The following is a 25717-nucleotide window of genomic DNA, read 5'->3' as shown; positions in this document are numbered from 1 at the left end:
TTTTTTTTTTTTAACACAAGAAATTTTCCGGAATTTCGACTTGGGCTCACAATCACCCCTGCTATTTTCTATTTGACGTTTTTTAAAGGTTCTTTTTCATTGAGTGATTTTAAAAAGCGCTTAATTTTTCCTTTACCTTGTTTGCCACGTATTATGCAAAAAGACACTTCATATTGTTCTATTCGCGATTAATTCAAACCCAATCTATTTCGGCGTACTGTTGGTCCTTAGCGTATAAAAACGCCATACGTTTTACGATTCAAAATTTTGTGTTTTCTGACAATTGTCAAGAACTATGCCAAAAGTTTCTTTTTGACATGACGGTTAAATCCGGATAAAACCGTCAGTTGCCAACCCTGCCTAATTATATTTTTTAAGTGTTTAAAAATATTTTTGAGTGCTTATATCTTGCTGGAAAAATTTGGCTACGCACCCTGTATAAAATTATCAGTGTTTATGGGTTTAATTCTGATTACTATTATGAATATTTACTTTGTTAGGATTATTCTCAACTGGTTAAATTTCTATAAGTTTCTCCTTTTTTTCAGGGTTATATTAGTGAATTTTTTGAGTGATTTTAAATTCTAAAATTATTTTTTAAATAAATACCTTTCTTCTTTTTTAAAAAAATGCATCTTTAAATGTTTTTTCATAATTTTCAGCTTAAATTTTAGATTGCACCTTTCAAATTATTAGGTTTAATTAAAAAAAAAAATAATTAGGTTTATCAATTGAGCATTTTTTAGTTTACTTGAAAAAAAATTATGTTCAGACATTGTATTTTAGCATCCCCTTAATTATTTTTTTTATAAAACTGAATTTTTCTCTTGTTTTGATAATGTGTGAAACTACTTTTTGAATTACTATATACTTAAAAAAAATATAAGATGGTAATTTAAAAATTGTTGATCAAATTCAGTTATTACATCTTACACAATTTGATAAATTTTTACGGCGTTAAATGAGTGCTCTTTTCTGTGAAGAAGTGTCCTGCCCTTTTTTATTTCTAGTGAGAACTCTGGTAACAGTTTTGTGGGATTATTTTTGTTATTAAAAGTGTCGGATACTTTATTCAGTTTGATTTGATGATTGTGACAATGTGGTTATTTCAGAGGCATCCTTTTTATTGAATTTTTGTGTATTCAGATCATTCTATTTTCTAAGAACAAAGAAGGATTTTATACTAGATTTATATTTTTGATCCAGCCTTTTTATGAAGCTAGTAAAAATTGCTAGATTCAAATTTTCTTAGAGCTTACCACTAATTAATCATAGAAGCATATGGCCTTATTTCTAGGATTCAGAGTTTCTAATATTTGTGGAATTTTATGAAAATTTCATTAAGTCATTAAATTCATGAATGTCATTTTATGAAAAAGAAACTTCACGATTTTACAATATCCAATGTTCGTAGTGATATATCCAAAAATTCATACTTACAAATGCAGTAACAAAACTTGAAAGGTGGACTTTTAGCGTTACACGATTATTAATTTCTTTCATCTGATTTTAAGAGTTTCTGATCAACAATACATTAATCATATAAAATAATATTCTTAAACAGCTAATTGAGGAATCTAATAAATTACTTTTGAACAAAACTTTTTAAGGAGTCTATTTTGTAATGAGTTTATATTGAAACCTTCCTTTAAAAGCGTAAAATAATAAGCCTTATTCTTATACTCTATTGCAAATTAATGCTAGTATAATTGAACAGTAATTATTTGATGCCAGTTAATTTTTTAATGTAACTGTAACTATAAAAACTTATAAATTTCTGTTCTAAACAAGGTAATTCTGAAATAAAAAATAGTATATTTTATTATTCTTTTGTGATGAAATTTTTCTACACTTAAGTAGAAGAAATTATACTTTGTTTTACCCTTTTTAAAAGTAGCTTGGTTTATCAAAACCTTTTCTTACTCTCACTATGAGGCCTGTTTTATCGATTATAATTTTCTTGAACAACACCATAACTCTTTGCGTAGTTTTTTTATTTTTTTAAAATAAGTTGTCTGTCTTGGATAATCTTAATGTTCAGTTTTTGGTGCTTTAGAAGACAATGGGTAGAACTTGTGCTTCAAAAATATTGATTTCAGTCTCATTGCTAGTGAGTTGGTTTCTGTTAAATGTTTTTTTTCGTAATCTATGCAATAGAATGTAATTACCATTTAAAATATTTTGGTTGTATTATTTAACCCAAATGTTTAGCCACCATTTAAGCACCACTTAATCCGTATATAAAATAATTTTCTTGAACTAATAATTAATTTGCTTACAGTTTGGGAATAAACTAAATGCATCAGAACTTATCTAAATTGAAAAACTAACTTCTATTCAAAAGTGTTTGAGATGCTACACTATCAGAAAAACAAATGTGTGATTGATGCAAACCTCACTTGTTAAGCAATCAAAACATAAATTTAAATTTACATAGCAATATCGCTTTTAAATGAGAAACAATAAAAAAAACTATCAATAATATACTCATCAAATATACTTTCGATTGTAATTTTTTCTACTAGATTTACAAAATATCTTTGATAGGTTTTAATGTAATTTGATTTGTAATAAAGTAACAATTCTGAAGCTACAAAACATACGTCTGATTGGTACTCAACAGATCGTAACTTAAACCAGAAATAATTTATAATTTTTTTTTATGAAAAAATTTATTTAAACAATATCTATACATAAAACTTTTTTTTTATCATCTAGGTTTTAAAAACTTCCCTTGGATATAAACTCTTGGTACACAGATGCCTTCTTTGTGGTTTACAGTTTCTCTAGAAACATATTTATTAGCTATCACTTCAAATCCAGCTTCAACCATTAATTTTCCCAAGTATTCTGAAAAAAAAATTTTTTTTTCATGCTGTTTATTGAATTTTTATACACTACATTAAAAGTTAATGAACAATTTTAGTTATATTTCTCAAAAAATAAGTTAAAATACTCCAGAAAGTTCAGGTGCATGCGATCAATCATAAATTTTTAGTGTTTTGGCTAATTTAAAGAATCCATTATTAGATTCTTTATAAAAAGTCATTAAGGTTAGTGAATATAAAAGTAAATAAATATTTTAGGAGATTTTTAGTGTTAGCAGTTAAATTTTTTTTTACAATATACCTACATACAGATTTTTTGAGAATATTTGATAATTTTTTTGTTAAAAAAGAAAAAAAAAAATCATATATGTCATTTTCTTAAATAAGAATATTCAATGTTATCCAAATGTCTGCACCTTACCTTATCTGTGTTTTAATGAAAATATTATTAATTATTTTAAAAATGTAATTCATTACTTGCATTGTTTTTAAAAAGTGAAAATTGAAGAATTAGTGATTTTCTTAGACTTTTTAATATTTTTTTTGAAACATTTAATTCTTAATGGAAGATATGGATAGTTAATGTTTAAAAAATTTTTAAACAATATACAATAGGGCATCTATTTCAGAAATTATTTAAAATTTTAGAAAATTATGAAATATATGTGCAATGACTATTATTTGATTGATTTTTGTTAAAGAAGTACTTATTTGAAAACAATTCAATGATGGCAACTAAATGACTGCTATTTGCATAAAACACAAAGGGATTTTTTTTTTTGAGCCATGCAAAGTGACTAAGAAAGTAAAGAAAAGCTGGTTAAAAAATTAAACAGGGGAAGGCATTCAATGAAACAAGTACTGGAAATTGATGCAGGATAACCTATTCTGTTCTGCCATATGTTATTGCGAAACAAGGAATATCCACTCAGTTTTGCATAATTTTTTCTAATCACTTGATAAACGTTAATTTTTTTAGCTAGAAAATAAAGATTATTTCTTGTTCATATTCAAGACTTAAAATACACCAGTGAAGCAGAGTATTCAAAATTTTTTCACATAATAAAGAATAAACTGAAAACATTTTACGCTCAATGTATAAATAAAAATATAGCTGTTTACTAATCTATAAATAATTTTTCTAACCTTCAGAGAAGTAGAAAGCTCGAGTGCCATCTTGCCTTACATAAAAATTTTCACTTAACTTGTGACCAGGTTTAAATCTCAACATTGCTTGATCATACAATCCATAATCCCTAAATAACAGAATACCATTGGGTTTTAATACCTAAAGAGTAAAACTTGAGAGTTAATAAATAAAAGGAGAAAAAAAAAAGCACAAAGATTTTTGCAGTAATACACAATATTTACCATAAAAAATTTAAGCTTATAAATTGTATAGTGCGGCTTTCAGTAGAACTCCTTCAGATACGTCTCACGTCGTGGCAGGTACTATGGTTACGAGAAAAGGTCACTTGAATTGGGGTGAATAGTTTTGTCTTAACCTTAGCGTAGGTTGTCGTGAGTAAATTAATCGACACCTTTCTTTCATTCTCCCCATTAGAAATGTGCTCTCACTTGTTACCATAGCAGCAGCCAGCCCCAGACTTTCAGTCTGGAGGAGTTATCTTCAAAGCCACACTATACTACTCAGTTTACACCAAATAAGCCTATTGGTTATGATAAAAATTATCTGTTATACACAAATTTAGGTCTCTGATAATTTTCTTCAGGATTTAACCCATCATAAAAAACAGCTTTTTCTGGTGCGGGGACTCCATAATATTGAAGAAAATTTTGTGGGATCTTATAAGCATTGTGTAAATAAGACGCATATATGAACTATCAGTTTCTTTGCTTGTACTGTAATATACCATGCAGTTTTAGAACTTTAAAAACATTGAACAATGTGAAAATTTAAAGTAAGTAACAGACTTAAAAAATAATCCAATAACAAAAATGCATAAAAACATTTTCATTTCTTTATTTGTATTATCTTATGTTAATCTGTTTTTCAGATACATTTTATAAAAATGTTTCAATAATTGTGAAATTATATTTATAAATATCAGAATCGCTAAAATGTTTGATGACCTCTATCAGGGTTGGGACCCACAGTTTTAGAAAATGTAACATAAAAAAATAAGCTGGCTTCTTTGTTTTGTTTACCCCTAAGTAATGCTTCCTAGGAAAGTGAAGTAAAATCTGTAATTGATGGGATCTAGATTCAGAGTTCAAAACTAAATTATTCAAACTAGAGATGTGTCAAATGTTTGATATTTAGCCTATCTTAGCAACATTCAGTTATACTAGATATCAAACAATTTATTTTGTTGAATATTTTCTTAGTTATAAAATTAATCAATTATAAAGAATTGTAATGAATAAATGTAATTAAGAATGATCTATAGAATAATTTGCTTAAATATTTAAAAAAAGTACTTAATAAATAAATCTGACAAATTAAGAAACTAGGTAATAGTTTACAATTGGAGACCATCTTAAATTTTGGCAATTTACAACTAAATGAAAATGGGATTTAAGTAAAACTGAATGAAAATTATCGTCAAACCAAGAGGCCCCCGATTCTACACTAGAATCAGAAACTATAATATTAAATGTCTCTACTTAGAAAACAAATCCTTAAACTAAAAATGAATAGATTTAGATATTTACTCTGTTTACAGTGAAATATGAATCAGGGGTGATTGTGAGTTTAACTAAAAAATCAAGAAAATGTCTTGAGTAAAATCATTAATGACGCATTTCAAAAAAATAATGTGTTTATAAATTTAAATCATTGATATTTTCAAAACACGAAATTCTAAATAAATTATATACAGCATAATTTAAACGAATAATTCTGTATAAAGTTTACTTTTAAATCTAATCACATTTATTATTCTACCAGAAAAAAAATTATTTCCAAGCAAAAGAGATGCCAAGTATAAATTCTAGTACGGATATTTTTGAATAAAATGTACAAGAATTTTAATACGTAAATGTGATCGACTATTTCTTGAAACTTATAGACCTAGGATTTCTGGATTGCGGTTAGAAAAAAATCTGGATTTTTTCTGGAGCACAATTATCTCTGATTAAATGGGTGTAGATTGAAATTTTGTAGTTTAGCATTTATTGTTAAAGCTTATTAATGGAGTTTAAAGTATACTTTTTTACATAGTCAATTGAGAGGAGTTGGCTTATAAACAGATCTCCCTACATATGAAAAGGTACTGAAAATACTAATAGAAAATGATGAACAGTCAGCACCGAAATTAACAATAGAATAGAAAAAAAGAAATTTATTTTAATTTTTCAATTGATTGAAAAAGAAAAGAAAAAAGGTGACATGACATATTTGAGGCCAGAACTTAAATTCAAAATAGGAAAACTGCTTAACAGTTTAAGGTGCATCCTATCATCTCTCTGTGTATTAATATTATTACTTTTGCAAACATGAATTTTTTTTTAGTTTGGCTTATGCTTTAAATTTTAAGGACATGTTTAATGAAAAAAAAAAGCAAATAATTAGCCCAGATATGAATAGGTTTATAATACGCGGTATACATCCATAGCAACATAGTAAGAAGGGAAAGAAAAAATAAGTAAAATATGCATACAAAAAGAAAATTAGAACAAAGGGCAATAAAGTGATAATTCCATACACTGATTGAACTAATTCAATGAAAACAATTCAAATTTAAAAAATCATAGGAATCAATCACACTTATTCATTTATTCCTTCACAGCTGATCAAACTGTCCTTTATTATTATTTCTAGTTAAGTGCTTTAAAAGATTTTATACCTTTTACTAAAAAACAGCACAATACATAGAAACGTCTTATCAACTGTTCAGAAACTAAGCTGCTTTTCTCTGCAAATACTATCTTAAACATTTTGAAAATGTGGTTTATTATTATATTGTCCCAAGCACTTCATTAATACTTTTTAAATACAATGGAAATTTACAACAAATCTTTTAGAATGCATAAAAATATACCTTATAAATATTTTTGAGTGCGAAAAGCATTTTTTCTGGATGGATGGCAGACAAAACAAATATTAAAGTTGAAATACTAATTGTACCAACAGGAATAACATTTGCTAAATCGTCTTGAGTGATATCACAAACAAAGGCATTACAAATGCTAGAGTCATATAGCTCGTTAGCCTGAAAAAAAGTTTACATATATCAGTAAAATGAATAAATAGTAAAATAAAATACATGGTAGTTTAAATATGTCAGTTTGATGAAAAATGTTAAAGTAAAATAAATGGTAAAAGTAAAATTAGGTCAACTATTGATAGAATAAGAAATTGATGAAAATCGACAAGATTTATAAGCAATGTGTCAGCAGAATAATTATTATTCGACACATTTCTATTTTCCTAGCTTCTCAAACAAAACAAAAATTCAATAAATAAAAGAACGGAAAAACATATAAAAATAAATAAACAGTTTTAGCAATCAATTAATACTAACAGGTTCAAGATAAATATATATACCTAGACCAATGATATATATACTCAAGATAAATATATATGATAATGGATATATACATAGTTTTCTTTAACACAACTAAATCAATTGACTATAGTTAAGTTTTATAGAGTGTATAAAATTTTTTAAAAACAAATGTAAAATTAAAAAGAAAAAATTAACCATACTTTTACAAGTTCAACAGCACGGGGAGAGAAATCACAAGCATAGAAATAAAAGTTTACTCCTTCTGATATTAAAGGAAACATGAAATTTCCTGCTCCACATCCAACTTCCAAAAGAACTGATTGTTCATTTTCTTTCTAAAAAAATTAAAATATACAAAATTGTATTTTTGATTGCTTATAATTGTCTTAATTAGTAAACTTGGTATTTGAATAATGAGTTTATTTCCCCCCCCCCATCTTGTTTGATTCATGGTTATGCCTTTTGTTTAGCACCAGAAATAAGATAAGATAAGATAAGAGGATTAAAATAAGGGTACTTAACAGTAATAGGGACCACATGTTGGGGACGGCTTTCCCGATTCATTGATAACATGGACATTGGTCCAGATAACCGATACATATGAATTTCGATACAGCGATGTATAGATAAAATCACTAAAACAACGAATGATAAGGAAGTAAAAGAATACAAAATATCAAATTCTAAATTGACAAATGAATGATAAGGAAGAACATTTTACAAACATACTTCATAAATGTATTTAGTTTGGTTTTTTGTAAAAAAAAATCAGCCACTTTACTTACTTTGTTTCTCGCTTTGATTTATAACTTTAAATTTCTTCGTGGAAGATCCACTCATGGATAACTGGGGTTCTACTGTACAGGGGTGATTGTGAGCCCAAGTCAAAATTCCGGAAAATTTCCTGGGTTTAAAGAAAAAACCCAGTTTAAATTGAAAAATTAGAAAATTTTTCCTTTTTCTCAATATTTCTTAGTTTACTTAAAATATATTTAAAAATTTTCACATACCTATATCATTTACACATACTTATGATGACCTGGAGAAGTAATTAAAATTTACAAATATGTCTTTCTTTTTTGAGTTAATGATTATAACAACTATTTACTAATAAAAAATGAATATTAATTATGAAAATAAGCTTATAAAGTATCCCTCTGGCTCTCCCTTACAAACAAATAAAATAAGCTGTGTTTTTAAGCTCCACCTTGGAAAATTTGATTCCCGGAAACTTCTGTGATCAATGACTTTTTTAAACGTCTGGACCTTCGATCTCCGGAAACTTCCGGATCACTGTTAACGAAAAATCCGGAAATCCGGATTTTTTCCAGAGCACAATCAGCCCTGACTGTAGAATATTATCAATCATGGGAGTCATTGGTTTAGAAACAGTGGATTAATGCCCTCCACAATAATTAGTAATGTTTTAAAGTTCCTCTCAATATTTTTAAGAAACGTATAAATTTTTTTAAATCAATTTAAATTCATTGAAAGTAAAAAACAAAAAATATTTTTTTTTTTTTTTTACAGATGTTGTTTAGCAGTTTAAGAAAATTATTTTGCTAGTAAAATTTAGAGTGTGACAGTGTACTTTAATTTTGTCCCCCTCAAGAAATTGAACACATGTGGTGCCCCTAATCAATATAATGGGAGCAATATTGTATCAGAAATGCACTTTTATCATTATAATCAAGGTATTACCACGTTTGCTGCACCCATGTCTATTAACGATATCTGTAAATTGTTCACACTAGAATTTGATTTTGTTTTTTACGTGCTTGCACATTTCGGTTCATAGTCCTCATAACTGATAGCAATGATTTGGGTCTTATTCACAAATGATGTCATGCTCAATGAGATTGAAAAGATAGCAAGAAGAATGACATCATGGGTTTGTCACTCTTCTAATTACTATATATGGTGTTTATTAAATACACTTAAAATCAGCAGATTAAAAATTTTTCTTAATGAAAACTGCTTTTATCTTTTTCATTAAAAAAAGTGCAGAAATAATCATATTATTATTATGTTCACAAATGTTATTAAAACACAGAGTTAAAGTTTAAGAGTAAAATCTGAAATATGATTCATAACATGCATTATGTTTTTTAATTGCTAGTATATATTTATGTAATAAAATGTGTAGCGTGACAAAGGGGAAGGTCAGAAATATTGATAAAAAGAGAGGCAACATTAATGAATGGGCATCTAATTTGAAAATGAAATTAAGTGTGAAAGTGAAGCTACTACTTAATAAAAAATTCCATTTCTTAAATAAGTTGTAATGAATCACTATTCCAATAAGTCTTGTTTACTCTGATTTAGTTTCTGTTCAAAAGATTTATATTTTTAAATTTCTATATAATTCAATATCATTAACAAAATAAATGTTTTTAGAACTAAAATTATTATTATTTTAAAAATAATTTGGAAAATTTAAAAATAAAGAAGCTATTTTTGCACTACATTTTGCATACCTTAGTTTCAGAAAATTAGAAATACAGAGTAGGAAATTACTGATTAATTCATGATGTATGTACTTCTGAGAGAATATTAGTTGTATTCTTTTTTACTAATTGCAATTTTAAAGGTAATCATTACATTCAAAACTGTTAACTCTTGAGCACCTTTATACTCATAAAAAATTTTTTTACATCAATAAGTCTTAAATAATGGATTACTTTATCATGAATGGATTACTTTATTCCATTCATTTGAAAAACGCATTAATATGATGATAAATTATCAGATAAACTTTCTGTTTCATACATTTATTTTTTGTCTCACTTACTGAGGTTTCGTTTGCAAGTTCCTCGAATTCTCGTTTAGTCCAATGTCGATCTTTAAAAAAGTTTCCTCTATTCCTCTTATAAAACAAATCCCAATTCCTTTTAGCTTCAAGTTCTAACTTATTTTGTTTAAAATCAGAGATAGTCACTTTGTCAAGAGATAATTTTTCAATTTCAGTATCATTTAAAATTCGCGCATAATGACCTTTTTCATTAGTTGAAGCCATTTTTGAAGATTCGAGAAATTGGTAATCTACCTGTTCTTCGAAAATATAAAACCGAAAAAACTTAGATTAAAAGAGAAAAAAATCGAAGATAGAATATAATTTTGAAAAGCATTCTAAAGAAAAAAGTGATCCACTATATATTTTACTTGAGCCATGTATCACGTTTATTTGTTTACAATCACGTTGGCGTCATTGGCGAGTTGAAAATTTGGGATTTGGCGTAATTTTTGGCAAATTTTTCACTGCTTCTTTTTTGACAAGTTTTTCAGCTTGTGGCAACACTTGTGAAACTGAAATTCGTGATGCTTTTGTTTTGTTTATGTTATGCTCAAATTTAGTTTTGTCCTAACGTGTTTTTGCTTTGATTTGGTAATTGTTCCTTTGCTGACAGTTATTCTATTTGCTGCAAATGTTATAATTTAATATTACTGTTTTAAGTTTTGATTTGTTTTATGCTATATTTGTTTATTTTATTTCACGTTTAGTGGTGACTGATGATTTCATAAATGTGACTCATTCATTATTCACCATGTGCTATGTCGCAGCGAATTTAATTTCCAACTATATTAAGGAATGTTTAAATTGCAGTTAGTTTTAATTACTATTTACGAAACATATTTCACAAGATATGTGATGAAATAGTTATTTTTCCCCAGATGTGCTTATCTACAATCGAATTTTAACGTCACACAGGAAATTTTTAGTTCATTTGTATTAGAATTTTGAAAAAGATCTTTCCAAATTTTTTTAAAAGGGATACTCCGTAGTCATAAAGTTGTTGCCCTTTCGTATGCTTTGTTGTTTAATGACAATGTTTTATATTTCAAGGAATTAGAAATGAAGTACCAAGTTATGTGTCTATAATAAATAAATCTTTTAAACAATTTTTTGATTTGATAATGTTACTAATTCGTTTTAGTTATTTGTTTATTAGGTTAGTTTATTAATTCATCATTTGATCATTTACAGGTCACAACTTGATGGGCTTGAGTCTATTTGTAGATTTAATCTAATAGAACTATCTGTTTGCAATTTTAAAATTTGAGATGTCTAGTCGCAGTATTGTTGCACTGCAGTCATATATGGCTGTTCCTTTGTATGTCCCCCCTGGGGAAATAAACGTTGGCCGAGCTTTATTCCATGATTTTGTTCATGAAGAATTTGAACAACAGGGATTAGATGATGCTGCTGTTATTGATAACTCAAATGAAGATATTGTCAGGGAACATATGGCAATGGCACAAAATCTTTTGAATGCTGAGGCAGATGGGTAAGTTAAATGAATTGTTAAAGAATATTGTATATAAAATTGCTATCAATGCGTTCAACAGTTAATAATATAGGTTCTCTAATCTATTTAGATTGTGTCCACTTTGCAAAATTAATATTTTTCGATTTCTTTTTTGTAATTTTTCTGGTGTTTAATATTTGAACCGTTTCTTTCTTGTGTAATGCGAAGATTATACACATTTAATCTATAATGTATGTATAATCCACAAGCCAATATTGGCTCCTAGGCATTGCTAAATGTTAATTAGAAATGTATTACAGAAAAACTATTTCACAAATAACTTAAAAATTATGATGTCTTTTTTTTTCCTAACTGAAATAAAAAGCTGTGTTAGAAAGTATTAATTTTTAATTGTTCTTCCTATTCTTTTATTCACTCATTGTCTTAGTGACCATTTAGTTTTATATATGACTATGATTGAATTCAGTACTTGCAGCTAGGGATGTAACGAATATATTCGGTATTCTGCCCTTTTGCTGAATATTCGGTTAGAAAATATAACATTTACTCAATTTAAGTTGTATAATACATAAGTATATTTAATAATGTTACATAAATAAAAATGTTTTCTTGTTGCAAATTTATCATCATATGTATTTAAACAAGCATTGGAATCTTTTACATTAAAATACAAATATTTTTTAAAATATAGAAAGTTTAAAAAAGCAAATTTGTTAATATTTATTTCATTTTTAATTTAAAATTTGAAAATTATTTAATTACAAAATTAAAATTTCAAAAGTGAAACTTTTAAAAAAGTTCTTAAGTTTCTGGGTTTTAATAATTTTTCTGACAAAAAAGAAAGTTAAGAATACATTTAACAGTAGTAATGAGTTCTTATTTTAAGTAAAATAGCATATAAATTACAAGTATAACTATAACTAAAATATGCTATTATTAATTATTTAGATTTATAAAAGCCATATTGCCTTGTTATTAGCATCAATATATTTAAATTATTACAAAAAATAAATCAAGTTAAAAATTTTTTAATTATACAAAGATTAAAAAAGCAATTTTGTTAATATTTATTTCATTTTTAATTTAAACTTTTAATTTAAAATTTGAAAATTACTTTAATTACAAAATTACAATCAAAAGAGAAATTTAAAAAAAGTTTTATTCGGCCAAGAATATTCGGTATTCGGCCCCATCACTATTATTCGTTACATCACTGCTTGCAGGAAGATGTAGTTTCTAATGAATTTTACATATTACTACGTGCATGCACGTTACTTTCGATTAGTATCTCATGTTGGCCTTTAACATGTTGTTTTTAAGTTTTTGTGATGCACTATAATAGAGAATTTGTGCATCGCTGTGTTAGGAATTTATTCATAATATATATATCCTAATTCAATGTATATTTGGACTTCAAAAGTATAGTTTTAATAATTATGTAATTAAAGAGTCATTTTGTGAGATAATATTTAAATAAGAAAATTTTGAAATTTCAGCTTAGGAGCAGGTGTCCCAAATATTGTACTTCGAACTATTGGAAGTGATCTTAGAAACTTAGCTAATGACTTTGCTCGCAGTCCCCAAAGAGGAGAGGTTAGGCGTCACGCATATAGAGTATGTATTGTTTTGTTTTCTTGTTAAGGTTGTTTAATATTCTATGCTGAATTTCAGTTAGAAATTTCAAATTTATTGAAAAAAATTTTTTACCCCTCTTATTTATTCTTATATTTTTATTAAAGTTTTATGTTTGTTTCTTATTATAGTCTCGTGTATATAATTTAAAATTTGTTAAGATAATATGTGAATTTTCTAAAGAAAATGTCTCACTTGATAGAAAAGTGTTAATTTTTCTCTTAATAGTCTTGTATTCGCATTTTCCCTTGTATAAGATTCCATTTATTCATTTATAGGTTGACCTGCGATCACTTACTTATGAAGGATTTTTGACTTTACTCCAAGAAGTATTTAGGCATGGTATCAATGTTTATAATATAGTGGCCCTGTTTTACTTTGTTTCTGATATTCTTATCAGAGCTGTAAAAGTAGAATTAGCAAAAATTGGAATAAATTTGTTTAGGTGGGCTCTACAGTACATATCTGAAAATGTTTGCAGATGGGTTTATGAACATGGTGGTTGGGTAAGTTAAATACTTTTATGTTTAATATGAAATAGTTTAATGGTGTAAATTTAATTCCAGCTTTAAAAAATTCAGTAATGTGACAGCTATTTCAATTGACCCATATTTTTATTACTACTATGTTTGTCCCAAACTTCTCTTCTTTCCCAAATTGTTCTAAGACCAGGGGTCTGTCTAGGTTTTTCTGAGAGGTACCTATTTTGTGAAAATTCAGACATAATTTGTGAAAATTAAAAATTGTATTAAAAGATCAACACAAAAATATGGATTTATCGTTTCTTACCGGATACAAAAATAAAATTTAAGGAAAGGTATTTTGTGAAACTACCGGTTTTCCTATAGTTAAATTTGTGAAGGTACCACTAAACGGTAGTAAATTTGGCCTGGACAGACCCCTGAAGACTGTTATAATTGATTCCTTGGGTTATTCATCCACTTTTCCTTTGAGGTTAATATCTTCCTTACCTGTACTATGCATGATTCTTTATCGCCTTACGAGATCATCGTCAACAAAACCAATTATTTTTATTTTTTGAAGTGTCGAATGCTATTTAGGCAGAGTATGAAATAATTGTCCCGATGAGGTTATTATGTAAATGCTGTGCATGTTACTGTGAATGACCGAAATCAGTGGTTGTTGACTTTTACCGGTGAATGTTGACAATCAAATTAGTCGTTTTAGTGAATGTCCGAAATATTTATTACATCCGATTTGATATTGATTTATTCGTGGATATAATTACATTTATTCGAAATTTTAATACTTACTGACAATAGATTAGAACAAACATCAGTGTTTGGAGTATCGGGCATCAGTGTAGGGTATACCGGGCAGTGGCACTTGGCCTTAAAAAAACATCAGTGTAGAATATACCGAGCAATGGCACTTAACCAGACCTAGTATGACTGGACCTTTTTTAAATGTCCGAAATATATACTAGGTCTAGTGCCACTTTTGCTATAGCTTAGATATTAAAAAAAAATTAAACAAAGCGTTTGAATCAATTTTAAACTGATAACGAAATTATTGCTTTAAAATTAAAAAAATAATAAAAACTGCACCAGATAAGAGTAATTGAAGTAGTTGCTTTATACAGCGCATGTGCGGAAATTGTTTTTTAAAAAAATTATCCATGTGCATCTAAAAGTAGATGAATATCCCAAGACACTGTTATTATCATCTTTAATCTATTCTAGTTGTTATCCATAGGGATGAAAGCATTTTACCTGGTGGAATAATATGAGTAAAGATTGACTTTGAGTAAAGGCAAATATTATTATTGTATTATTATAATATTATATCATATTTGGATCTGTGGCGGAATAATCGCCAAGTCTTGGCAACTTATGGGCAACGGCCCGCAAGAAACTAATTGAAATATCACAGTAAGAGACAAACTCGGTATCTATAACTCATATCTATCCCCAGACTAACATCTAATTTATTTATTTATTTTTTTAAAAAACTTTTATGTTTCAGATCAATTTGGCGTCTCAGCAATTGTAGTTGGCATGGCAGGTTACATTACAAAAATAGCCCCTATTTTATTTTAAATGTTACCTTTAGAAATAAGTATTTCAGAATTGAAATTTTTCCAATTGACCAAATTTACATTAAGTTGCAGGAATTTTAGCAGTGAGGTGGAGCATATGAGGTTTTTATCATGGTATATACTGCTTTGGAAAAACCTATCTTTACTATGGTTTTTAGTGATTAAAAAAGTATTTTTTCCCATGCTTTTTGCTATTTGGAAAAAAATGTTTCCTCTATTGTTTTTAAAAAAATGATTGCCTTGTTGCAGAAGGCTACCAAGTTCTTGTAGAAATTTTTTTTCTTTGGAAAGTAAAAAAAAAAAAAAATTCTGATTTTTCTATTCTTATTTGAGAATAAGGAAAAGTAAAGAATAATTAAGTAAAAAAATTTCATTTTCTTTTCTGTGGAAATTTTTGTTCTATTTTATTGTTATGCTGTTATTATTGCTAACTTACACATAGCTTTTAAAATCTGATATTTTTAATGCAATATTATTCATTACAACAGTTAAATCTCGCAATGAAAACATGCATTAAGTAACCTCTATTGAAGAGTCCGATTCGTGCGACTTCTTCATCAATCTCTTTTTCAGTAGTTACTGCTACAGATTTCATGATTTTTTAATTTTCTTAAGTTGATGATGAATTACAAAATGAGAAAAAGGAAGTAATTATTGTGTTATCTTTCTGCTAAATGTGAGAATATCGCCCATAGTATTAGAATAATAAAAAGTATTATATATTCGATTAAAAAAATTATTTTATTTGATCTAATTTTTTTATTTATTTTTTGAAGTTAACGCTTCTGTTACTTTAAATTAGTAAGATGTATATTTGTTATTTTTAAGTATCTTGCAGAAAGGTATATCTTAGAAAGCCTGAAAAAATTCTCCTACAGGAGTTGTAATATTTTAAAAACCTTTGATGCATTATCATTTTAAGGACTAGTGTTCTAAAACATTTTGGCATTTTTCTTATTATAATGTTTATTATGCATTGATGAATGAGAAGAAATGTTTATATTAAACTTTGGAAAATGGAAGTTATTACTAGGATCCAAAACTTCAATATTTCTGAGTTCTTACATTAAATGTCGGTACCTCTGCTTTTTTTTTTATCCATATATTAATTTCTTACTAAATATTCTATCTATTGATAGACTAAACAAAGAATTTCAAAACAAGAAGAGTTATAGTTTGTCTAAAATACAAACTCCCCATGTCATTCATCTGGACCCATGTCAGTGACTATGGTAACGAGGTATAACCAGGGTTCATACAGATGCGTTATACTCCTTAGAAACTCCTTGGAAATAAAAAGGTCTCCAAAGAGTACTTGGAAATACTTAGATTTCCAAATTAGTCCTTAGAAACTCCTTAGATTATTGTGTTGCATAGATGAACTTACTAAGTCTGCTGATGAATTTTCTGTCCAAGCAGGGGAATGAAATGATATTACTTAGCTGTCAAAATCTAATAGTTTGAGAAAAACTTTAAAAGAAAGAAAAAATTTAATTGCAAGAGTGAGAAGAAAAATATAACAGCAAATAATTTTAATTTTTAATGTTATAAACAAAATTAATGATTTACTGTTTTTTTCTTTGTGTAAAATGCCTTAGATTTTATGTATTCAGATTTAAAAATATAAGATTGGTAGGTTTTTATATTAATCTTTAACATCTGTACTATGTACTTTAACAAGATTTATTAAAATATTTGAAGCTAGAAAATGTATTTATGTGTGAAAGTCATAACTTTATTTATTTTTCTTGATGAAGCTTGACAAAGTTAAAATTTATTTCAAAAGGGCTGGAAAAAAGTTTCTTATGCAAAATATACATTCTTGCACGTTCTTTATAGTAACTGCTTTTTTATTTTTTTTTATTTAAAAAAACTGTTTAGTTATCTTTTACGAAAAGTTTTTAAATTTTGGACCCCTTGGAAACTTCTTCGATTTCTTCATCTGATATCTGTATGAACCCTGGGTATAACTATTTCAAGTAGGCATGTGGAGTCATTAAAATTTTTGAAGTCTAACTCAAACATTTTTATTACTATTATTACTAATGTGGTCTTATGTGTATTGGACAAACCAAATGTATCCTTAAACTTTGACACAAAGATATATCCAAAATCAGATAAAATATGAGAATGTTGAAAGATATAATTGAAACAAAAGTATGTAGGTTTTGTTTAGAATAGGGGTGCACAACCTTTTTGAGTGAAGGGCCACTTGCACAGCAGGTTGGCTAACAAAGGGCCGCAGAAGATGTATTACATGTTAATGACAAATGTAGTAATGTTTATTTAAACATTAGCGTTCCATTTTCTTTATCAATAAACTTAGTAATATCAATAACTTAGTAGTGTTCCATTATTAGAATTCATTCAAAAATAAAAAAACTTATACTTTTTTTTAAAAAAAAAAAAAAACTTGCTATTTTTATCATATGAACAATAGATTTATCAAAATAAATAAACATTGAAGAAAAGAAATTTTTTTTTTTATCATATCATGCAATACGAAAATTCATTTTAGAATTAAATTCTAATAAATAAAAAAAAACTGCAATGCCCACAGAATGAAAGTAGGAAAAAGTTTAGTCGTAATTAAGTAATATAAATTCAAATTAAATATTTTAATTGAAGAAAATTTATAGGTTTTAAACAAAAGCCTAAAATAAAAACAAAACTGTGATAGTTCAAAATAAAATTCAATGCTTATTTTGTAATGTACTTTATTATTTTATTAATTATTAGATTTTTTTATATCGTAAACATTTTCTTTCTTTTTTTTTTATCGAAAGAGATCACTTAAGCAACAAAGAATTGAAATCTAAACTACAAACAGTGAACAGTTTAAAAATTCACGTTTTCCGTCATTTCATGAATTTCTCAAGTTGCAATAACATTGCATTTAAATTAGGGAGGGATGTAACGAGTATTTGATCCTTCTGTGAAAAATTCAGTTGGTTGAATGATCAGTCAAATATTCGGCAGAATAATTTTTAAAAAGGTATTTTTCCAAGTTTTTTTTTTTTATTTTTGAATTTTTATAGATATTACTTTTTTTTAAAAAAAAATTATAATCAGACAAGTCAATTTTGTCCTTTTTTCGATACTTTGAGAATTAAGAAGGAATTTTTTCCATTTTTCGCCGTTTTTATTATAACCCAGCATTTTAACAGAAAGTCTCATACTATTCATTTATTATCACTCTTTCCCTGTACTGTAACACATAAGTAACATAGAAAAATGTGATTTTCAGTATTAAAGTTTTGTTTCAGGAACTAAGAAAAATTTGTTTTTTTCTGTTTTTCTTTTTTTCGGTATTTTTATTATGACTCAGCATTTTTTTAAAAAAATAAAGTTACTAACAAAATTTATTTTCGAGCAAGTTTTTTTCTTCTAAAATTATGGAAATGAGAAAATTTTAAATTGGAGACTTTCGGCATAAGATTTTCATTTAAATAATTAGCAATAACTGCCGTGAAAAATTGTTGGAAGAAAAGAAAGAATTGCAAAAAAAAAAGATAAAAGATCACTTAGATTTAAGATGAAATCGTCACAAATAAAGTGCACAAAAAGTGATTATTTAAATTTGCGATCTAAAACTCGCGTCTTAATAAAAATTCCGGGGTTTTGGAAATCACGTAGAAAAGTGGAAATAACTGTTTAAAAAAAATCATTTATATTTACGATAAAGTCGGCTTAAACGTACATTTACTAAAGAATCTGTTAAAATTGATTGTGTCAAAGCGTGATCACTTAAAAGTGCGATTAAAAATTGTCATTTTTAGAAAAAAAATTTTTTTGTTTAGAAGCTCTCGCAGGCCGCACTTCAGCAGTCGAAGGGCCGCAGGTTGTGCACCCCTAGTTTAGAAGTTAACAAATATGAAGCTATGACTCTTTATTGTACGCTATCTGTTTCAACTCTTTAAACATTAGATTATTATTTTTTTTAAAGGAAAAGAAGATAATGTAGAAAACATTTTAATTACAGGGGCCCACCACATATTATACAAGAGTAATTGAAGTATCTTGTCTTTTCTACTTGATTTATTGTTTTAAATTATTTTTAATATTATTAAATTCTATAAGTTTTTCTAGATTCATTTTTCATAAAATATATTATATTAATAAAGTAAAAAAAGTATTAACTAACGTAACAAGTATTAAATAACATAATACAAATTAGGATCCTTTCTTTCCAAACAAGCGTAGGTTTATAAACCTATACAAGAAATCTTTTTTTCCTATGAATTTTAATACGGGGTCAGCGATATCGTGGTTCCTTAGGATTCTTTCGAGCCACCTTTTCTCTTTTTTTTGTCCAACTTAGTTTCTACCGTCATTTTCCTGCATGCCTAGAATTATAATTACGACCTTCCTCGAAGTGTAGTATTTGATATTTTATTAATATTTAAGTTCATTAAATTCTATGAGTAGGTTTTATAACTCATTAAGTAATTTCTATAAGTCATTAGTAACTTTTATTAGTTTTTATTCACCCTTTTTAAAGAAAATGCAGCAATGAAACAATTTATTGTACAAAAGAAAATGTAAATTACCTTTTTTTAAATGAAATATTGACAGGTTATTAACTGATTATTTTTATTTATTTAACAGGAGAAAGTAATCAAACAAGTCATGCGAGGGAGAAATGTTGCCTATGTTGCGCTTGGTGTTCTTGGAGTTGTTGCTGTATGGGGAATATATAAAGGAATTAAAAGCTAAAATGATTGTTTTAAAAATTGCCATTTATCCTACAGTGAATTTCTTAACTAAAGTCAATTTGATTATGTTGACTTATGTTTGATTTTGTGCTACATGTTCAGTTTAGATGTCATCCAATCAAAATGCTTAATATTCGTTATTGCTATTATCTAAAGTGCCTTTTCTTGACATCTATAGAATATGATCTCGTATTTATTCGTCCTTCTTTGTATATGTATTACATTTGTATTTATATAGTATTAACATACTGTTTCTTATATATCTCGTGCTCAATAATCAATGGACTAAGTCATTTTTTTTATAACAACAGACAAGGTTAGCTAACCTTATGAAGAGTTAAAGCAGAAAATAATTTTTGTTTATTTTTTGTAGAAACTCTCTAATTTTACTATTTGATTACCTATATGATTCAGTATAGCAGTTCCGAACTTGGGAGGCAGGGCATATTGTGAGTATTAAGAATTACATATCTATCTTGAAATGTCATCGTGAGCTGCTTGAGACTCTTCCCTATTGTGAATTGGCTTTTCATACAGAATTGAAGCATTACTTTTATTTATCTTAATTTATTTTACCGCTTTTACTTTTCCTAGTAATTTTTGTCAAAAATATTCAGGAATAGGTCTTGAGAAGCTATTTTACATAATTTAAATCATTGACAACTGATTTATCACTTTCTTCAATTTTGTTACCAAATCATTAAGTTAGTTCTTTCTGGACCTATGCGATACTAATTTTACGCTTTGTTATTAGAAAAGATAATTTAGATACATAAATTAATCATTTCAAATGTTCAGGAAATGCCAGTTCATAGTGGGGAGGCGTCCCTAGCGGCATACAATGAGTTGCCGTGCAACTCTTGATCCTTATGTACCCTATCCACTCTCCAAGTTTGTTATTGGTGTACGACTTTCAACAATATGTTGAAAACTGTGAAAAAATCCTATAATATAATTTTTTTTAAAAAAATTGTAGTTTATATAAAAATCATTTATCCGTATCTTAAAAATAACATTTGCTTACTTAAGCATGAAATATTTTGAATGTACAAATTTATTTTCCTTTATACAGTTTTTGTACTTTTACATATTAAAGTATTCTTTTGTATAAAAGATAATGTAGATTTATATACTGTTTTCATACTTTCTTAAATCATAAATGAAACTTTCATTTTCTATTAAACTCATGATCAAAGCGCACAACTTTAAAATGGAAGATGTGCAAAAATTATCTGTGTATTAATGGACTGTGCTTTTTAAATTATGAGTCTGATTTGTGAATGCATTGTTTTTCAAAAACTTTAAATATCATTCTAAAGGATTAAGAATTATAGTATCAATAATAAAATATCTCTAAAACTATGCCATGTTTTATTTTTCTGAAATTTTATCCATGTGTAGAATAAAACGTAGTCAGAAATTTTTTACAATAGAATATCAAGCAAGTGGATATATCTTGTTCAAAGATAGAATTGATTCAATGAAGAGATAGAATGAAAAGATAGAATTGATACAAAAGTATTCATTGAACTTTTATTTTTGTATGTCATATTATGTTTTTATTAGAAATTGGCATATTAAGCAAGTCAAGATGGTATGAATCAAGAAAGGTAGTATCAAGTCAGGTAGTATCAATCAAGTTAAGGAACTTTTGTACTTGTGTAAATTTTCTATGTATATTTTAAATTTTGAAAAGTTTTTGTTATATGTATTATAAAAATATTTTTGTGACTGATTATATAAACATGTGAAAAAATTTATTTGTAAAATTAGATAAACATGTAACGATTGTTAACTTTATAGATAAAGCACTTATCTCTGAACTGAGCGTTTGTGATACTTGAAGACTTTCATATTCCAACCGATTTTCAAACTAAATGACCAGTTCTCCTTGTATGTTTTTCAATGAGAAATTTTTACACTAACTCACTCAGATGCAAATTACTTGGTTTGTTTACCAAAATAAGATTATAGATTATTAGCGTAATAAGATTATTAACATTCAGTGTTTGAAATATTAATGACAATAAATACATGGTTTCAATATTTCAAAACATGTATTTAGTTATAGTTCCCCCTCCCCCTACAATTGGTTTCTTATCTTTTGTGCAAGCAATTTATTGTTTACCTATATAGGGTTCACCTATTTTTACAGCAGAATTGGACGAAGAGAAAAAGTTGACTTTAAGGTTATGCACTCTTAAAATATAGAACAAAATGAGAAATAATTTCATACTGTATGCTATTATAATTATGGACTGCATTTTTGTTATTGTTTGACTAATGAGAACTTTCTAAGTATCAGATTCAATTCCTATATCAAAATATTTTAAACTGGGTTATAAATTTTTTTAGCTGAATTTTTTTTTGTTAAACAAAAGCTTTGACCCTTCCACTTATATAGTATTCCTTATTTGCACTGACCTAACTTAAAATGCGCTTGTCTCGTTGAGATGCACAGGAGAGATAATTAAGTCTGATATCACATTTAAAGACAACTGTCTGTGTGAGCAGGGTATAAGTTGTCCACTAACTCCCAGTCCCGCTCAGAAATGAAAAGAAACATTTAATCTTGTTTCTTGCTGCTCATAAAGTTAATGATTAAAGTAAGATTGCAATTGTACTTACCATAAGTTATCTACATATTATCAATTGTAATTGTGCCTGTATACTTCTATATTGAACTTACTCTATGAATCCTGAACTATATTGAACTAAAGTATTTACATCTCATTGTTTGGAGTATAACACTGCCTGGTCTATTTCCAATGTCTGTTTTACAATCATTGGAGCATCATATTTCCGTAGTTTCTCTTGTTAGTATCTTTTTTTTTTTTAAATATTGATCATTATGGAATCTTACTTAATATTAAAATTTGTTTTGTAATTTGATTTAATTTGTACTTAATATCAAATTTATTTGCTGTCCTACGAGCTTTATCTAGTATATTATTTTGAAACTACAATAGAAAGAGCATGATATATTTCACTAATATTAAAGAATTAGTGATGACTTTATGATTAAAAATAATCATTTTTACACTCTTTATCAAATTTTTAAAATGATTCCTATTTTCAAATTAAGTCCATTTTATTAAAAGTAGAGTCAATTAGTGCTAATATGAAGCACTCAAAATAATGAGGTATACCCATTTTAAGCATAAGAAAACTTAATAGCTATTTTTTATGAGATTTTTTATTTGTGACATTTCAAATTTTTGGCATGCAACGCATTAATTAATGATAAAGCCATACGATGCAGGTGTGTCATTAGTAGGGTCAAGAAAAGCCTGGAATTGTCAGGGAATTTTATTCTGACTCTAAAAATCAGGGAGAGTTGCAATTTTTTACCAAAACTTGAAATATTCCTTCATCATACCTTGTAAATGACCTGTCTTACAATTTTCGTTATCAGTAATCAGTTATCAAGATTAGAGTTAAATAACTCTGACATCTATTACAATAATTTGTTTTAAAAATTTCACAGTTTAGTCAAACTTGCATGTTTCCATTCTCATTTATAAATGATATTTTTTTGCTCCCATATTTGGCATTACAAATAAAATAAAAAAAATAATAATAATTTCTGATGAAATATCGGGAGATTTGGATAAAATATGGTGGCATCAAATGTTTTTTAATCCATATGTAAATAGGAAAAATAAGCAGCTGGACTCTTACATGCTCTGAGACCTGTTCTTTTTATCCTTGCATGACCTGCTGGGCATGAGAAGTTTAATTAAAAGTACACTGATTTAGCTTTCCCCTTAATTTTGATTGCAATTAAAGATTTATAAAACAAGGATAACTTATTTTTTTATTCCCACAAATATGCTAATTTTTATATTTAATAGGTAAAGCTTAAATGTATTCCTATATACTTTTACTGTTTTGTCTTTCTAGTAAGTGGGAAAGATTCTGACGTAATAAGTGTAATTAAATATATTCATTTATTCAGGTTCGTTCATTGAAGTGCGCTCATATGTTTTCATTAATATAAATTCGGAAAAAATATGTTTGATCCTGTAAACGTTAATTTTAAAAGTTGTATTCAAAAAAGCAAATGTTTCTAGTTACAAAAAAATGAATGAATATTTTTGTGTCTTTTTATTTATTTAATTTGAATTTCATTCTGATAAATTTACTTTTCTAATATAGTTGAACCGTGTTTTTTTAAAATTTTTCATTACAAATACAGGGATAAAGGGGTGCATTTATTATAATTGTTTTCATTATTGCACTGACAAAACCAAATAAAGAAATATATTAAAATTGCAGCAAAAACAATTAACTCAGGTGCATATTTGAGACACTCTCAATTTACCCTGTAAAGCTAATGAGATGTATAATTATTTAAATATTTTTATGAAGAAAGTTTAAACATTTTTTTACATATTAAGTTGTAGACAAAGCGGGACCACCAATTCAACAATTAAAGAATAGTAGTGAAACTTAAATTTTTATTTCATATTAGCTCTGATTGACTTTACCGGTTTCCTATTTTTTAATATTGTACTATGTTGCTCTGCAATATTTTGTATTCAAGTGAAAGCAATCATTTACCAAATAGTATTTTTAGAAACACTTACACTATACAATTTGTAAAAATTTTTATAAGTTCACTGTAAATTTACTATTCAAGTTTAGAATACAGTTTTGAGTAGTAACTGAACTTAGAGGTGTAAAATTTTCTTTTGATTTCATTCACACCTATGTGTGAAATTCATAACTGTCACTTTTGTTTATATGTATATTGTGTTTTCGATTATTATATTGCTGCCATATTCTTGTGTAATAAAATGACATTTCCTATGTAAAAACTAGTTTATTTTATTATTACAATTTTTAAAATCCTGGAGCGAGTTAGAATTATTTTTTGAACGGTTTGTCAAGCTTTTGTTTGTGTTAGCACAATTCTTAGGAAGCGAAATTTAAATAAACTGAACATTATTTTATGCTGTATAGTAATCTACACTTGGAATGTTCTAAATACAGGTTCTAGGTTAGAACGACAAATTCAGAGGGATGATAAAGACATCAAGAGGAAGAAAGCTTAACATAAAATATGGGAACGCCAATCATGTTGATACGGTGAACTGATACTGATTTACCTAGGAAAGCAAACTCCCTAAAAAGGAAGAATGGGAACGAATCAGTTAATTAGGAAATCAATGTATTGCCGAATTAGTTTCAGAGTGTTTGATTGTTAGTTTCTCCCTTTCCCAATGTATGGACATTATTTTTAAGAAATTTTTGCTTGCTTTTTGATTTGATTACACTGATTTTTAATATTCTTTATTAATTTTAACAGTTTCTTTTGCTTTATCGTTGTGGTATTTTTAACTTGGGATTGTTTTTTTGTTTGGCTCGCTAATAAAAGAAGAAAACGAATTGAATCGAACAAGTTTAGTGGCACAAGGTCCAAGTTGGACATGCAGCGCCGAACTAGACAATTTCATATCAATAAATGTAAATAACTTACACATTATGCTTGTTATTGTAGAGAAGTTACGAACAAAATTTGAAAGTAAATAAAATTCGTGAAAGGTCGTAATTATAATTCTAGACATGCAGGAAAATGACGCTAGAAACTAAGTCTGCCGAAAAGAGAGTGTAGGTGACTCGAAAGAATCCTAAGGAACCACGATATCGTTGACCCCGTATTAACGTAGGAAGGAAAGTTTTCTTAAGAAGGAGCGAATCAATGAATTAGAGAATCGGTGTTTTAGCGGATTAGTTTTAG

General features: G+C 27.2%; 2 protein-coding genes across 2 annotated transcripts; one reads left to right on the top strand and one right to left on the bottom strand.

Moving 5' to 3' along the window:
- Window positions 1-2653: 2653 nt before the first annotated feature.
- LOC107438755 (tRNA N(3)-cytidine methyltransferase METTL6) lies at window positions 2654-10526 on the bottom strand. The gene is made up of 5 exons (XM_016051113.4): window positions 10092-10526; window positions 7501-7635; window positions 6833-7003; window positions 3975-4116; window positions 2654-2850 (listed from the first exon to the last, which is right to left on the bottom strand). Exons 1-5 carry the CDS (start codon window positions 10314-10316, stop codon window positions 2711-2713), a joined length of 813 nt encoding a protein of 270 aa, XP_015906599.2. The 5' UTR covers window positions 10317-10526; the 3' UTR covers window positions 2654-2710.
- A 27-nt stretch (window positions 10527-10553) lies between these two features.
- On the top strand, window positions 10554-24794 carry LOC107438756 (apoptosis regulator Bcl-2). The gene is made up of 5 exons (XM_016051114.3): window positions 10554-10685; window positions 11286-11586; window positions 13065-13182; window positions 13479-13706; window positions 19868-24794. Exons 2-5 carry the CDS (start codon window positions 11363-11365, stop codon window positions 19973-19975), a joined length of 678 nt encoding a protein of 225 aa, XP_015906600.1. The 5' UTR covers window positions 10554-10685; window positions 11286-11362; the 3' UTR covers window positions 19976-24794.
- The last annotated feature ends 923 nt before the right edge of the window (window positions 24795-25717 follow it).

Source organism: Parasteatoda tepidariorum, chromosome 1 (assembly GCF_043381705.1).
Source record: "Parasteatoda tepidariorum isolate YZ-2023 chromosome 1, CAS_Ptep_4.0, whole genome shotgun sequence".
Classification (NCBI taxonomy): domain Eukaryota; kingdom Metazoa; phylum Arthropoda; class Arachnida; order Araneae; family Theridiidae; genus Parasteatoda; species Parasteatoda tepidariorum.
This window is presented reverse-complemented; position numbering and strand designations above follow the sequence as displayed.